At 44.0% G+C, this 15,783-nt stretch overlaps 1 protein-coding gene across 2 annotated transcripts in view; it reads right to left on the bottom strand.

Moving 5' to 3' along the window:
* MYO7A (myosin VIIA) overlaps positions 1-15,783 on the bottom strand; it is a 299,552-nt gene that overhangs the window by 101,279 nt on the left and 182,490 nt on the right. For both annotated transcript variants that reach the window (XM_082245915.1, XM_082245914.1), the window contains exons 24-26: positions 14,554-14,730; positions 10,772-10,861; positions 7,096-7,223 (exon numbers count right to left, since the gene is read on the bottom strand). In XM_082245915.1, coding sequence (XP_082102041.1) covers positions 7,096-7,223; positions 10,772-10,861; positions 14,554-14,730 — 395 coding nt within the window. The remainder of the gene's footprint in view (positions 1-7,095; positions 7,224-10,771; positions 10,862-14,553; positions 14,731-15,783) is intronic.

Genomic DNA, 15,783 nt, shown 5'->3' with positions numbered 1-15,783 from the left:
CAGGAGGCACTGAGTGCCGAGTAGAATGTGCCTTGACAGGGAAAGGAGGAACATGACCCTGGATGGAATAAACCTGAACCTCCGTCTGTCTGATCCATCTGGAAATGGTCACAGAGGAAACGGACAACCCTTTCTGAGGCCCATCCGTGAGCACAAATAGCGAGTCTGACATCCTAAAAGACTCCGAAGCTGCCAAATACCCCATAATTGCCCGGTCCACATCCAAGGCATGCAAAGCAACTTCCCTTGGATGTGTTCGTCTGGGACACTAGGAAGCGACACACATCCAAATGCAATGTCTTCATTCAAATGAAAATCAGAGACAACCTGAGGAAGGAACGACAGGCAGGGGCAAAGAACCACCTAATCACTATGAACCACCAGTAAGGTGAACGACAGGTTAACGCCACCATTTCCGACACCCTGCGCACAGAGGTGAAAGCCACCAAAAAGGCCACCTTCTGGGACAGCTTAAAGAGGAAGTAAACCCTCCTCTACAACTTGTACCTATAGGTAAGCCTATGATAAGGCTTACCTATAGGTACTGTAAATATCTCCTAAACATGTACCGTTTAGGAGATATTTACCTTACATGTCGCCAGTGACGTCGCTGGCGCATGCGCTCTGAAGGAACGGCCGATCGTGCCGTTCCTTCAGAGCCCCGTGCCGTGACTGTCGGCTCTAGCGCGCGTGCGCGGGAGTGACGTCACCGCGGCTCCGGCCAATCAGATGGCCGGATGCCGCGATCCCGGAAGACGGGCGACTAGACATGTCGCCCGTCATAGAGGTGAGTGAGCGGCACGGCGGGGGCTCGTTCTGAGGTAAGTATTGCATAATGAGCTAATATGCGATGCATACTAGCTCATTATGTCTTTCTTTTGCAGGGTGTAAAAAAAAAAAACTCTTTAAGCAGGGGAATCTCCTGAAGATTCTCAAAAAGAGGCTTCTGGAGGACTGAAAGCACCAAATGCAGCAACAGAGACCGCACTGGAAGTGTCAAGTGCCTAACTCCCTGAAGAAAAGTACGCACCAGGGAGTATGTGGCCAAGGGCCCTTGAAATAAGACTGCTAAGGCCGACACCTGACCCTTGATAGTACTCAAGACCAGTTTCTGCTCAACCCCCCGTTCAAGGAAGGTCAAGATCCGAGCCACAGAAAAAAGAGCGAGGATGAACCACAAGATACTCACACCACGCAATGTAGATCTTCCTAGAAGTAAATTTCTTGGCTTTTAACAGCGTTGGAAACACCGACTCATGACTGTAAAGTAAGATGGAAGATTGGTCCTTGGGACAGCAGATCCTCCCTGAGAGGGAGCTTCCAAGGAACATCAGGGACCAGCCGCACCAGATGGGCGTACCAAACCCAGCGAGGCCAGTCCGGGGCCATTAAGATTAAGAATCCCTTCTTTCGTTCGCCAGCTCAGCTGGGTCTGATTGTCCAGAGACTGCAGATTCTTGTCCCATTTGGTGAGAATCTCCCTGCAGGGACCTCGTATGGAACTGTGCAAATGGAATTGCCTCAAAGGTAGACACCATGAGGCCCAGCACCCGCATGCAAGTCCGGAGGGATGACCATCTGCTGGACAGCAGGAGACGAATTGCGGCCTTTAGTTTCTGGCGTTTGTCCAGAGGAAGGAGCACTCTGACTAAGGCTGAGTCCAGAGTCAGACCCAGGTAGTCCACCTTGGACAGAACCAGAGCAGAGTTCTAAAAATTCAGAATTCAGCCAAACTCCCTTAAGCTTGTATGGTGATTTCCAGGTTTTCCACCAGAGCAGTAGGTGTTCGGAATCATGGTTGCCTTGTTTTAACTGGAAACCAAAGGGTCCACCACTGGTGGAACAGTCCACTTCTTAGGAAGGGACTCCTCATAGGGGTATCGCCTAGCAACTTGCTTAGGGACCCCAAGGGGAAGCTTTGGTCATCCCCACTCTTCAGTGACAATTCTGTCAAAATAGGAGGGGAAAGGGAACTCCTTTGATGCTCTGGATGGCTTGTGAGTGCCAAAGGAGACCTGCGCCTTCGTCGCAGCCGCAGCTGCGTCCTACAACTTTAAGTCTCAAGCATATCTACAATCAGTGCATCCACCAGCGCCTTGTCATGCGCGGTTGCAAAAGCGGAGGAATCATCCTCACTATCTGAGGATTCAGGGTGCGTGGTCACAGACCAAGCAGCAGGATGACCCATGTCCGCCGTGCCTGAATCAGATTCAGGATCTGAGGACACAGATGCCAGCCCATCACCCAAAAGACACCTCCACCCGGGGCACAAGGGACTCCAGGACTACCGTCAGTGCATCAATGGATGGATGGGACCTGAAGGGCCCCACAGCCCCAGAGAGGGGATCAGGTGGGGAAATGTGCTCCAAAGACTCCATGAGTCACCAGGTGGACCCCACAAAAAAGTGTAAAACACTGCTAAGGGACAACCCCCACCGCTCTGGCAGCACCACCCAGTTGCCAGTCACAGAGCACCAATCGATCCTTAGCAGAGAGGGAGAGGGCCCCTCCAGACTCACCACCCCACAGAAACCAGGCACTGCAGCCACCAGGAGAATCTGCGGTGTTCAGGAAATGAAAGGATCCAGGAGTTAGCACCAGGGAATGAGGAGCGGCTCCCACCGCCGAAATCGCCGTCCAGGGGGCTTCACTGTCATGGTAGCCTGCTATTTTCAATAGCAAACCAGTGCAAAACGGCCGCTGGACTACACAAACAAGGCTGCCATGCATTGAGCACACAGGCTACAAGAAAATGGCGGCTGTGCAGCACCATGAGGCTCCCAGGGACCAAGGAGGGATCCCAGGCCTCAAAGACAGGCCCAGAAAGGGCAGGGGGCCCTGGCAGGAGCCCCCACCAGGTACAACCCCCCCTCCCCCGTACAGCCAATTGTCCGGGCACCGGCGACGCACCACCCCCCCCCCCATAGCAAACATTGCGCCCTGCCCCCATCCCAGGAGGTGGACCAGACTACCCACACAGCCCCAGCATAAGTGGAGAGGGGGTAGGATGAGGGGACAGATGAAAGGGGGTGCCTGACAAGAAGGGGAACCCGGGAGTCCGACCGTCCCAGGGAAGGGCCCACGTCCACACCAAAACCCTCCAGAGGAGAGGGGGGGACAGCTACTCACCATAGCAGGAACCAGGAGGGCACCGCTCTAGACAGAGCCCCCCTTTCCATCGAAATGGGGGGCTGTCGGCCAGGAGGAATGCTGCGACTCGGGCCGAGACCTGGTCGTATGCGACTTCGCAAGGCATTTAACTCGCAGGCCAGCTCCAGTCCGGTGGGGCTATGTCGCGGCGGACCTAGCGTGGAGCTGAGGTCTGTGCACGCTTGCTGGCCAGACTGGGGTGACCAATGGATCTAGATTATCCAGCCCGTCACCCAGTCCGGCAGTTGATTGTAGATCTCACAGGAAAAAAACAGGAGAAAAAAAATTATATCCAAAAAGAAAAAAATGCCAGGACCAGAGATCCCAGCAAGGAACTCCTGACTAGGCAGAAAAGTACCTATAGCAGAGAGAGGGAGTATACCCCCTGGGACTGCCCATAGGCGTAGCCAGACTTTCTTTTTTGCCTAGTGTCCTACTCCTGTAGGGGGCAGTATAACCCGATGGTTAAGAAGATCAGGAGCTGTGTCCATCAATGAGCGAAAGAAAAATATTGTTTTGATTTTTTTCAAAATCGTCAGCCTTTTTTGGTTTATAGCCCAACAAATAAAAAACGCAGAGGTGATCAAATACAACCAAAAGAAAACTCTATTTGTGGGAAAAAAAGGACATACATTTATTTGGATACAGCGTCGCAATAGTAACGTAGTGCCGTATCACAGAAAATGGCCTGGTCATAAAGGGGGCTAAATCTTTCGGAGGTCAAGTGCTAATGTTTTTTCTATGTTCCCATTGCAGAGATTTGCTATCACTCCCTGTCCTGATGGATGGGTGTAACAGTATACAGTGTTTCGGGGTGCCAAGCACTTATTATTGTTGGCACAAACACTAATATCTGTGGTGCACAGTTGGCGGCCAGTTATACAATTAATGAATTGATGGCACAGGCAGCCAGTGATGACACCAGGGTTGGGCAGCTATTTATTCTCAGGGAAATTAACCACTTTAGAACCGCTCACAGTAATACTACTGCGGCAGAGTGGCTCGTTATCGTCCAGCGACGTAGTATTAACGTCGTTAGACACTCCCCCTTCTGGGCGGCGCTTGCGCGCCGCCGGAGGCTCGCTCCCGCTGTTTTCATTCACAGCGGGAGTCGAGCCAGGGGAGGAGCAGCGGCGATCGCCGCTGCTCTTACCCGATCGTCGGGGATCGAGTCTGGAGATCTCCATAGTGACAGGGAGTGACAGATCGGACTGTTCAGCATAGCTGGACATCCGATCTGTCCATGACTCACACAGTCACCTCCCCCCCTACACGTCAGTAAGCACCAGGCATACATTAACCCCTCCCTCTCCAATAAAATTAACCCCTTCCCTGCCAGTGTCATTTTTACAGTAACAGTGCATATATATAGCACTGATTACTGCAGTAATGTCACTGGTACCCCCAAAAGTGTCAAAAATGTCAGTCAAGGGTCCGATCTGTCCGCCGCAATGTCGCAGTCCCGCAAAAAAAATCGCAGATCGCCGCCATTACGCGTTAAAAAAAAAACACCAAAAATTACAGAAATCTTTCCCTTTGTTAGTAAACGCAATAACTTTTGCGCAAACCAATCAAAATACGCTTATTGCAATTTTTTTTACCAAACATAGGTAGCATAAAACAAATTGGCCAAAAATTTTTAAAAAAATTGGTTTTTACATCTTTTTTGGGGGGAATTTCATATAAAAAAATGTTAAAAATATTGTTATTTTTTCAAAATAAACGCTCTTTTTTTGTTTATAGCGCAAAAAGTAAAAATCGCACAGGTGATCAAATACCACCAAAAGAAAGCTCTGTTTGTGGGAAAAAAAGGACGTAAATTTCGTTTGGGTATGGCGTCGCACGACCGCGCAATTGTCAGTTGAAGTCGCACAGCGCCGAATCGCAAAAAGTGGCCTGGACGGAAGACAGCAAAATCCTCCGGTGGTAAAGTGGTTAAAGAGTCATCTAGGAAGATGGTGGGAGGAAATGGAATGAAGGACTCAAAATATGACAAAATAGGAGGGTGTGAGTGAGAGGTACCAGATTCTAAATTAAAAAAAAAAATTTCTGGCATGCTATCATTGTATATACAGTGCATCCGGAAAGTATCCGCAGCTCTTCTTACACATTTTGTTATCTTACAGGTTTATTTAGAACTAGATTAAATTTATTATTTTCCTCAAAATTCTACAAACAATACCCCATAATGGTAACATGAAAGAAGTTTGTTTGAAATCTTTGCAAATTTATAAAAAATTTAAAAATGAAAAAATCCCATGTACATAAATATTGCCTTTGCCATGACACTCAAAATTGAGCTCAGGTGCATCCTGTTTCCACTGATCATCCTTGAGATGTTTCTACAACTTGATTTCAGTCCACCTGTGTTAAATCCGATTGATTGGATATGATTTGGAAAAGCACACACCTGTTTATATGAGGTCAGTTAATAGTGCATGTCAAAGCACAAACCAAGCCATGAAGTGCAAGGAATTGTCTGTAGACCTCTAAGACAGGATTGTATTGAGGAACAGATCTGGGGAAGGGTACCAAAAAATATCTGATGCATTGAAGGTCCCAATGAGCACAGTGGCCTCCATCATCCGTAAACGGAAGAAGTTTGAAACCACCAGGACTCTTCCTAGTGCGGGCCGCCCGGCCAAACTGAGTGGTTGGGGGAGAAGGGCCTTATTCAGGGAGATGACCAAGAACCCGATGGTCACTCTGACAGAGCTCAAGTGTTTCTCTGCGGAGAGAGGAGAACTTTCCAGAAGAACAACCATCTCTGAAGCACTCCACCAATCAGGCCTGTATGGTGGAGTGGCCAGATGGAAGCCACTCCTCAGTAAAAGGCACATGACAGCCCGCCTGGAGTTTGCCCAAAGGCATCTGAAGGACTCTCAGACCTTGAGAAACAAAATTTTCTGCTCTTATGAAACAAAGATTGAACTCTTTGACCTGAATGGCAAGCGTCATGTTTGGAGGAAACCAGGCAATGCTCATAGCCTGGCCAATACCATCCCTACAGTGAAGCATAGTGGTGGAAGCACCAAGCTGTGGGGATCTTTTTCAGTGGCAGGAACTGGGAGACTAGTCAGGATCGAGGGAAAGATGAATGCAGCAATGTACAGAGACATCCTTGATGAAAACCTGCTCCAGAGCGCTCTGGACCTCAGACTGGGATGAAGGTTCATCTTTGAACAGGACAACGACCTTAATCACACAGCCAAGATAACAAAGGAGTGGCTACTGGACAACTCTGTGAATGTCCTTGAGTGGCCCAGCCAGAGCCCAGACTTGAACCCCATTGAACATCTCTGGAGAGATCTGAAAATGGCTGTGCACCAACGCTCCCCATCCAAACTGATGGAGCTTGAGAGATCCTGCAAAGAAGAATGGGAGAAACTGCCCAAAAATAGGTGTGCCAAGCTTGTAGCATCATACTAAACAAGACTTGATGCTGTAATTGGTGCCAAAGGTGCTTCAACAAAGTATTGAGCAAAGGCTGTGAATACTTATGTACATGTCATTTTTTTTTTTTGGTTTTTATTTTTAATAAAAAACATGATTTGCAAAAATTTCAAACAAACTTCTTTCACATTATGGGATGTTGTTTGTAGAATTTTGAGGAAAATAATGAGTTTAACTCATTTTGGAACAAGGCTGTAACATAACAAAATGTGTAAAAAGTGAAGCGCTGTAAATAATTTCTTGATGCACTGTAGGTGAGAACCGATGTATACCCCGTACCCGCAGTCCATTCATGCACAGCCGTTCATGTCTATTGATGACTGTATACAGAACCTGGGCTTTCCAGGTGAAGGATCTGCTATGCAACTGTCCTATTGTCACCCAACTTTCAGCACAGGGTATTTAGAATTGTTACTAACACCTCAACTTTGCTTGTTCTGGAACGATCACACTATTGCTAGTACCAATAAAAATAACGAAAACAACACCAACCGAAGTGCTGGTCTCAGGATCCCATTGCCGATAATAAAATGGAGTTTTTCCAGGTTTGAAGTGGGACGATCTTCCAGCATGCTGTTCCCCTGCAGGGTAGACTCTCCATCATGCAGTCTTTTTGTTACCTGAACCAGAGGAAGCAAAGGGTTAAAGAAGGGGTAAGCTAGGCCACATTAACAATACAATAGGCCCTAATGAGATTATTAATTGGCTACTTGTGCTGCTTCTTACTTTCTCAGTCTGAGCTCTGCTCTACATGGACAGCAAGAGGCTGATACCAACTTAAATGTAGGTACTTACAATGCTTGAATAAAAAAATAAATAAATAAATAAATAAATAAATAAATATATATATATATATATATATATATATATATATATATTAACCACTTCAGCTCTTCAGAAGATTTTACCCCCTTCATGACCAGGTCATTTTTTGCTATTTAGCACTCTACTACTTTCACTGGTAATTGTGCGGTCATGCAATGCTGTACCCAAATGGAATTTATATTATATTTTTCACAAAAATAGAGCTTTCTTTTGGTGGTATTTAAATACGTCTGGGTTTTTTTTTTTTTTTTTCTGTGAAATAAACGAAAAAAGAAAGAAAATGTTGAAAAAAGAAAAAAATATATATATTTTTTACTTACTGCTATAAAACGTATCCAATAAAAAAAAATTTAAATCCAATTTATTCATACGTTTTGGCCAAAATGTATTCTGCTACATGTCTTTGTAAAAAAAAAAAAAAAATCCCAATAAGTGTATATTGATTGGTTTGCATGAAAGTTATAGCGCCTACAAACTATGGGATATACACTGGAATTTTTTATTTATTTTTTGTATACTACTAAATTAATGGCGGTGATCAGCGACTTATATTGGGACTGCGATAGTGCGGAGAGAAATCAGACACTAACTGATGCTGGGGGGAACTGACTAACTACCAGTGATATTAATACAGTGATCAGTGATAATACTATACACTGTAACAGTACTAATAACACTTGGCTAGGAAGGGGTTAGCATTTAGGGCGATCAAGGGGTTAAACTTGTGCCTAACTATGTGTAATGTGTTTACTAATAGATCTCTAAGTTTCTCATCCCTGCTTTGCATTGAGCTCTAGGATGTGATTGTACACAGCCGATCTCAGCAGATCCCAGCCGTGAATCATCAGCTGTGCGCCCTAAACCCAGAAGTAGACGGAGATGTACGGGCACGTCGCTATGCCTACACCTGCTGCCTGTCCACAGTACATTGTGGGCGGGCGGGCGGGAAGTGGTTAAGCACTTCCCGCCGGCCGTATAGTAATATGACGGCGGGCGGGATGCACCCTTGTTTCGGGACAATGTCATTTGACAGCCCCAGAACCCGCCACTCTCTCGCTCCCGCGGGGGCGTGTATCGGTCGCGGTCATGTCGTGTCCCTAGGACACGGCGCGACCCTGATCTTGGTAAAAAGCCAATGACGCGGCTCTTTACAAATGTGATCAGCTGTGTCCAATCACAGCTGGTAACATGTAAACAAGGTAGTGCTGTTTATCAGCTCTCTTCGGCTCACACTGACAGAGTTTGTGGCAAAGAGAGCCAATCAGTGGCATCTCTTCGCAGGGGAAACATGTACATGTAAGACATACAGTTCAGCCCCAGCCGTGCCCATCAGTGACACCAATCAGTGCCCATCAGTGAAACAGATCAGTGCCCATCAGTGACACTGATTAGTGCCTATTAGTTATGCCAGTCAGTGCTGCCTTTCAGTGCCCATCAGTACCTGCTCATCAGTGCCACCTATCAGTGCCCATCAGTGCTGCCTATCAGTGCCACCTATCAGTGCCTATCAGTGTGGCATATTAGTGCCTCCTAATCAGGGCTCTACACTGCCACCTCATCAGTGGCCATAAGTGCCGTCTTATCAGTGCCACCTATCAGTGCTCATCAGTGCCGCATATCAGTGCCACCTATCAGTGCTCATAAGTGCCACATATCAGTGCCGCCTATCAGTGCTCATCAGTGCCACATATCAGTGCCTATAAGTGTGGCATATTAATGCCTCCTCATCAGAGCCACCTAATCAGGGTTCTTCAGTGCCGCCTCATCAGTGCCCATCAGTGCTGCATCAGTGAAGGAGAAAAATTACTTACCGTATTTATCGGCGTATAACATGCACTTTTTCCTCCTAAAAATGGAGGAAAAAGTAACAGTGCGTGTTATACGCCGATATAAAAAAAAATCCAGGAAGCAGCGCCGAGAGGTAGAAGAGGGGTGGGCAGCACCGAGGAGAAGGAAGGACACGCTGTCATCGAAAGTCCCGCCTCCTGTGCCGACATCTATCATAGACTTCTGATGACAGCGCGTCCTTCCTTCTCCTCAAGGCCGCCCGCCCCCTTCTACCTCTCGGCGCTGCTTCCTGGACTTTTTTTAAAAGTAATTCAGATAGTGTCAATGGCGCTGGCGAGGCTGCAATTATGGGCACTGCGCTGGCGAGGCTGCATGTATGGGCACTGCGCTGGCGAGGCTTCATGTATGGGCACTGCGCTGGCGAGGCTGCATATATGGGCACTGCCCTGGCGAGGCTGCATGTATGGGCACTGCGCTGGTGAGGCTGCATGTATGAGCACTGCGCTGGCGAGGCTTCATGTATGAGCACTGCGCTGGCGAGGCTGCATATATGGGCACTGCCCTGGCGAGGCTGCATGTATGGGCACTGAGCTGGTGAGGCTGCATATATGGGCACTGCTCTGGCGAGGTTGCATATATGGGTACTGCGCTGGCGAGGCTGCATATATGGGCACTGCGCTGGCGAGGCTGCATATATGGGCACTGAGCTGGCGAGGCTGCATATATGGGCACTGAGCTGGCGAGGCTGCATGTATGGGCACTGAGCTGGCGAGGCTGCATGTATGGGCACTGAGCTGGCGAGGCTGCATGTATGGGCACTGAGCTGGCGAGGCTGCATGTATGGACACTGAGCTGGCGAGGCTGCATGTATGGACACTGAGCTGGCGAGGCTGCATTCGTGGGCACTGCGCTGATGAGGCTGCATTCGTGGGCACTGGTGAGACTGCATTTGATTAAAAAGAAATGTTCTGAGTTCAAAGCTGTTTATTTTAAATTTCAGCTTTTTTCCTGAAATTTCTCTCCTAAAATGTAGGTGCGTGTTTTACGCCGGTGCGTGTTATACGCCGATAAATACGGTATTTACAGGATTTACTGACAGGAACTAAGAAAAAACTTTTTTTTTTCAAAATTTTCAGGTTTTTTTTTTTTTAAATATCATCAAAAGAAAGCTCTATATATATGAAAAAAAAAAAAAAAAAATGATAAAAATGTCATATGGGTACAGTGTTGCAGCGCAATTGTCATTTAAAGTGTAAGAGAGCTGAAAGCTGAAAATTGGCTTGGGCAGGAAAGGGGTATAAGTTCCCAGTAAGCAAGTGGTTAATGAATACCGAACTGCATTATTTTGAGTATTTTATATCTGCTTGGAGTTTATCTTTCTACTTGTGTAGACTTAGAGAAGACTTTCAAAGTATATTTTCATAGATCACAAGTCACAGTCAGTGGTTTAACCCCTTTACTGCATTTGCTATGCACTTTCTATATATTTTGTTCCAGCTACAAACTGCTTTATAAATAAAATGAAAAAGTGATTGTACAAATTTATACAACGTACCTCCTCGGTTAACTTGGACTTTTTCTTCAGTGTTAGAGAGACCAGTTTATGGCGTACGCTATTCTTCTTCAGGCTGTCAATATGAGCGTTCTGCATGGGACGGCAAAGAACATTATATTACATACTTAGCCTTTGTGTCCTGCTTTGCGTTGTTACATACGGGTTACACTTTACTGCTCCTTCTCACCAGGCAAGTCTAGGAGTCAGCTTACGCAATAAAAACAATGCACTCCCCATGTGGCTGATATTGCTTCCCAACAGTTGTAAATAGGTGAACCTTTGAGGACAGAAATATGGGAGCAGCCATTGCACACTTACAACCCAATTCTGGGAAACCTGAAATTTATTATTTATTTATAGACCAGGGGTGTCAAACTCAACTTCATTGAGGGCCGCATCAGCATTATGATTGCCCTCAAAGGACTGGTTGTATCTGTAATCTTAGATGTCCAGAGTATCTCAACCAGTGGTGGCCCGTCCATTGGGGGCGCAGGGGCGCCGCCCCCCCCCCCCCTATCCATGCATCCGGCCCACTAATCTACATGCAGGGCGCCAGACACATGGATTCCAATGGGGTTTTTTTTTTTTTAAGCACGTGATTAGAGTCAGAGGCTCTAATAGGCTTCAAAAAAGGGTGGGCTTGGGGCGCAGAGCCCTGAGCCCACCCAGTTGTGTGACAATAGCGAATGAATATGTGTGCGGGCTGGAGCTGATGTGGTCTGGGGGACGGGGGTATGGTGTGGTCTGTCTGATCCCAATCCCTTTACATGAGATGTCAAGAGTCCCTCCCTACCCTCCCTTACATTAAAGTGCACCCCCTTACCTTGTGTTGCTTCTGGGAAGAAGCTGGTGTCAGAGCTAGGGAGCAGGAAGTGCAGGGTCTGGAGGAGGCCCAAAGAAGGGCTGGAGCTCTACTGCAGCTCTAGGAGAGGTGCAAGGGCCATATAAAATGACCTGGAGGGCCGGATTTGGCCCGCGGGCCTTGTGTTTGGTACATGTGATATAGACCCAGCAATGATCTCGATGAAGTCAAGACCTTAGACTGCTAGAGCAGGGGGTAGAAGACACTATGGGGACAAGTCTAGTGGTGAGGGGGAGAAGAGGATTGGGTAGGTGAATCTACAATCCTGGGACCCCTGACCATGATGGGCGACCTTAAGGGCTAAAAGAAGTGTGGAGGGTAGAATTTTAAGATTCAGGAGCTTTTCCTCATCAAAACAGCCCAGCATCCAGGCAGATCAAGAACACTGTAATAATACAATACTGCAAACATTCTTTTAATTTACCATTGCATTTTGTTTTTAGAACGATAAAACTGGTAAATTAGAAGATGCATCCCATTAAACGTGTGCGATTCATTTTGTTACGAGTCAAAATTTGGACAGAATGTACCTGAATTTCCAAATCACAATTGTAGCGAATTTCAACAAATCCGAAATAAATGATTAAATTGGAAATGGAAACATATTGCAAAAAAGGTAAACAAGTGAAAAAAGATGACGGTTCCTACTTAAACTGCTTTAATAGAATAGAACAGAATAAAAAAAGGATGGAATAAAATAAAAAAATAGAAGAAAATAAAGGAATAGAATAGAATAAAACAGAATAGAATAGAAAATAAAATAATAGAACAAAAATAGAATATAATAGAAAATAAAGGAATAGACTAGAACAAAATAGAAGATAAAGGAATAGAATAGAATAAAACATAATAGAATAAAACAATAGAATAGAACATAAAGGAATATAATAGAAAAACACAGAATATAAAAGAATAGAATAAAACAGAATAGAATAGAAAATAAAATAGAATTAAAAATAGAATAGAATAGAAAATAAAGGAATATAATAAAACAGCAGAATAAAACAATAGTATAGAAAATAAAGAAATATAATAGAAAAACACAGAATATAGAAGAATAGAATAAAACAGAATAGAAAATAAAATGATAGAATAAAAAAAAGAATAGAAAATAAAGGAATAGAAAAGAAGAAAACAAAATGGAACATAAAGGAATAGAATAGAATAAAACAATAGAATAGAAAATAAAGGAATAGAATACAAAACACAGAATATAAAAGAATAGAATAAAACAGAATAGAATAGAAAATAAAATGGAATTAAAAATAGAATAGAAAATAAAGGAATATAATAAAACAGCAGAATAAAACAATAGTATAGAAAATAAAGGAATATAATAGAAAAACACAGAATATAGAAGAATAGAATAAAACAGAATAGAAAATAAAATGATAGAATAAAAAAAAGAATAGAAAATAAAGGAATAGAATAGAACAAAATAGAAAATAAAGGAATAGAATAGAACTGAATAGAATAAAAGAATAGATCAGAAAATAAAGTAATCGAATAGAAAAACACAGAATATAAAAGAATAGAATAAAACAGAATAGAATAGAATAAGACAGCATAGAATAAAACAATATAATAGAAAATAAAGTAATATAATAGAAAACCACAGAATATAAAAGAATAGAATAAAATAGAATAGAATAGAAAATAAAATAGAATAAAATAATTGAATAGAATAGAAAATAAAGGAATAGAAAAGAAGAAAACAAAATGGAACATAAAGGAATAGAATAGAATAAAACAATAGAATAGAAAATAAAGGAATAGAATACAAAACACAGAATATAAAAGAATAGATTAAAACAGAATAGAATAGAAAATAAATTGATAGAATAGAACAAAATAGAAAATAAAGGAATAGAATAGAAAAAACAATAGAATAGAAAATAAAGGAATAGAATAGAACAGAATAAATTAGAATAGAAAAGATTAGAATATAAGAGAATAGAATCAAATAGAATGAATATAGCCTTCTCTGAAATTTGAATTTAACATTTTGAACCGATTTAAAAATAACTACCGTAATGAGTGTAACAAATCCGAATATATGAAATGAATTCCGAAAATGAATCATCATAACAAACTGAATATGACAAAATGTAATTATTGACTTAAGGAATGAATCTGAATCGAATCAAATTGTTCTGTTGAAGCCCCTCTCTACATCCCATTCTCATGTCAAAGTCACATTTTCCACTTGCCAACACACATCGGGCTTCTTTCCCCACACATAGAGGTCTAGATATAAAACATTAGTTGGCTGAATGTTACACACTATTGTGCATGCCGAACGAATTCTGGATCGTCAGAGCTATCTAGCGGCCAAAGTGCGGTATAGTTTTCTGAAATAACCTCAAATGAAAAAATATACCACACTTGGCCACTAGATGGGGCCAACGATCATAGAGAATACTCTATTAGAGAAATTATAGCCATAATTTGTGCAGTACAAACAAATGTGTTTAATAATCGTCCAACAAATGTATTATAAATAGACCCCCTAGTCTTTGTAACTCTGTGGCCTGCGCATTCCCTTCTAGTGCAACTGGTAAACAAAGACCACTCCATGTACACACATCTACTCTCCATATTAGAGCTCTACTGCCATTTAGAGAACTGGCTAGCTCTGGTGCTAATCACAGTTATATAAGGTTTAATAAAGAATGCAATTCACATACTCTAAGGAAATTCGCCATCTCTATTTGTCCTGTTTACTGAGGTCAGTGGGACTGAAGGTGATTGGAAAGCCAAAATGTTACGGGTGTCACAGGATCAGGAAGTGAGTGAAAGTCTTCCAATGGGGACACCTGTTCTAGTGATAACAGTCTAAGTTGTGCTGTATATTATTGAACATGATTTGAATGATGGTCCTTCATTGTTCTGAGTTATCTGGAGTTCAGGTGACACTTACCTCACCCTCTCCTTGTAGTGCCTGGAGCTCCCTCTTATAAGTCTTCTTCCCCAGCGTCTCATAGATCTTTGTCATGACGGGGATCTTCTCGCTGCCGTCGCTCATGGCTGTGTGGTATTTTGGCTCTGGAAGGTCACCCATAAAACGGAGAATAGTAATCCAAACAGCAAGAGCAGCCTGAGAAATGAATTCATAAACATGAGATATTGAACTCGGAATATATATATATATATATATATACACACAGTATCTCAGAAAAGTGAGTACACCCCTCACATTTTTGTAAATATTTTATTTTATCTTTTCATGTGACAACACTGAAGAAATGACACTTTGCTACAATGTAAAGTAGTGAGTGTACAGTTTGTATAACAGTGTAAATTTGCTGTCCCCTCAAAATAACTCAACACACAGCCAATAATGTCTAAACCGCTGGCCACAAAAGTGAGTACACCCCTAAGTGACAATGTCCAAACTGAGCCCAAAGTGTCAATATTTTGTGTGGCCACCATTATTTTCCAGCACTGCCTTAACCATCTTGGGCATGGAGTTCATCAGAGCTTCACAGGTTGCCACTGGAGTCCTCTTCCACTCCTCCATGACGACATCACAGAGCTGGTGGATGTTAGAGACCTTGCGCTGCTCCACCTTCCGTTTGAGGATGCCCCACAGGTGCTCAATAGGGTTTAGGTCTGGAGACATGCTTGGCCAGTCCATCACCTTTACCCTCAGCTTCTTTAGCAAGCCAGTGGTCATCTTGGAGGGGTGTTTGGGGGTTGTTATGTTGGAATACTGCCCTGCAGCCCAGTCTCTGAAGAGAGGGGATCATGCTCTGCTTCAGTATGTCACAGTACATGTTGGCATTCATGGTTCCTCAATGAACTGTAGCTCCCTAGTGCCGGCAGCACTCATGCAGCCCCAGACCATGACACTCCCATCACCATGCCTGACTGTAGGCAAGACACACTTTTCTTTGCACTCCTCACCTGGTTGCCGCCACACACGCTTGACACCATCTGAACCAAAGAAGTGTATCTTGGTCTCATCAGACCACAGGACATGGTTCCAGTAATCCATGTCCTTAGTCTTGTATTCAGCAAACTGTTTGCGGGCTTTCTTGTGCATCATCTTTAGAAGAGGCTTCCTTCTGGGACGACAGCCATGCAGAACAATTTGATGCAGTGTGTGGGGTATGGTCTGAGCACTGACAGGCTGACCCCCCACCCCTTC

The sequence above is a fragment of the Pelophylax lessonae genome, assembly GCF_965119305.1.
Source record: "Pelophylax lessonae genome assembly, chromosome: 2".
NCBI classification, from domain to species: domain Eukaryota; kingdom Metazoa; phylum Chordata; class Amphibia; order Anura; family Ranidae; genus Pelophylax; species Pelophylax lessonae.
Note: the sequence above shows the minus strand (reverse complement) of the source record. Positions and strands in the feature narration are given on the sequence as shown.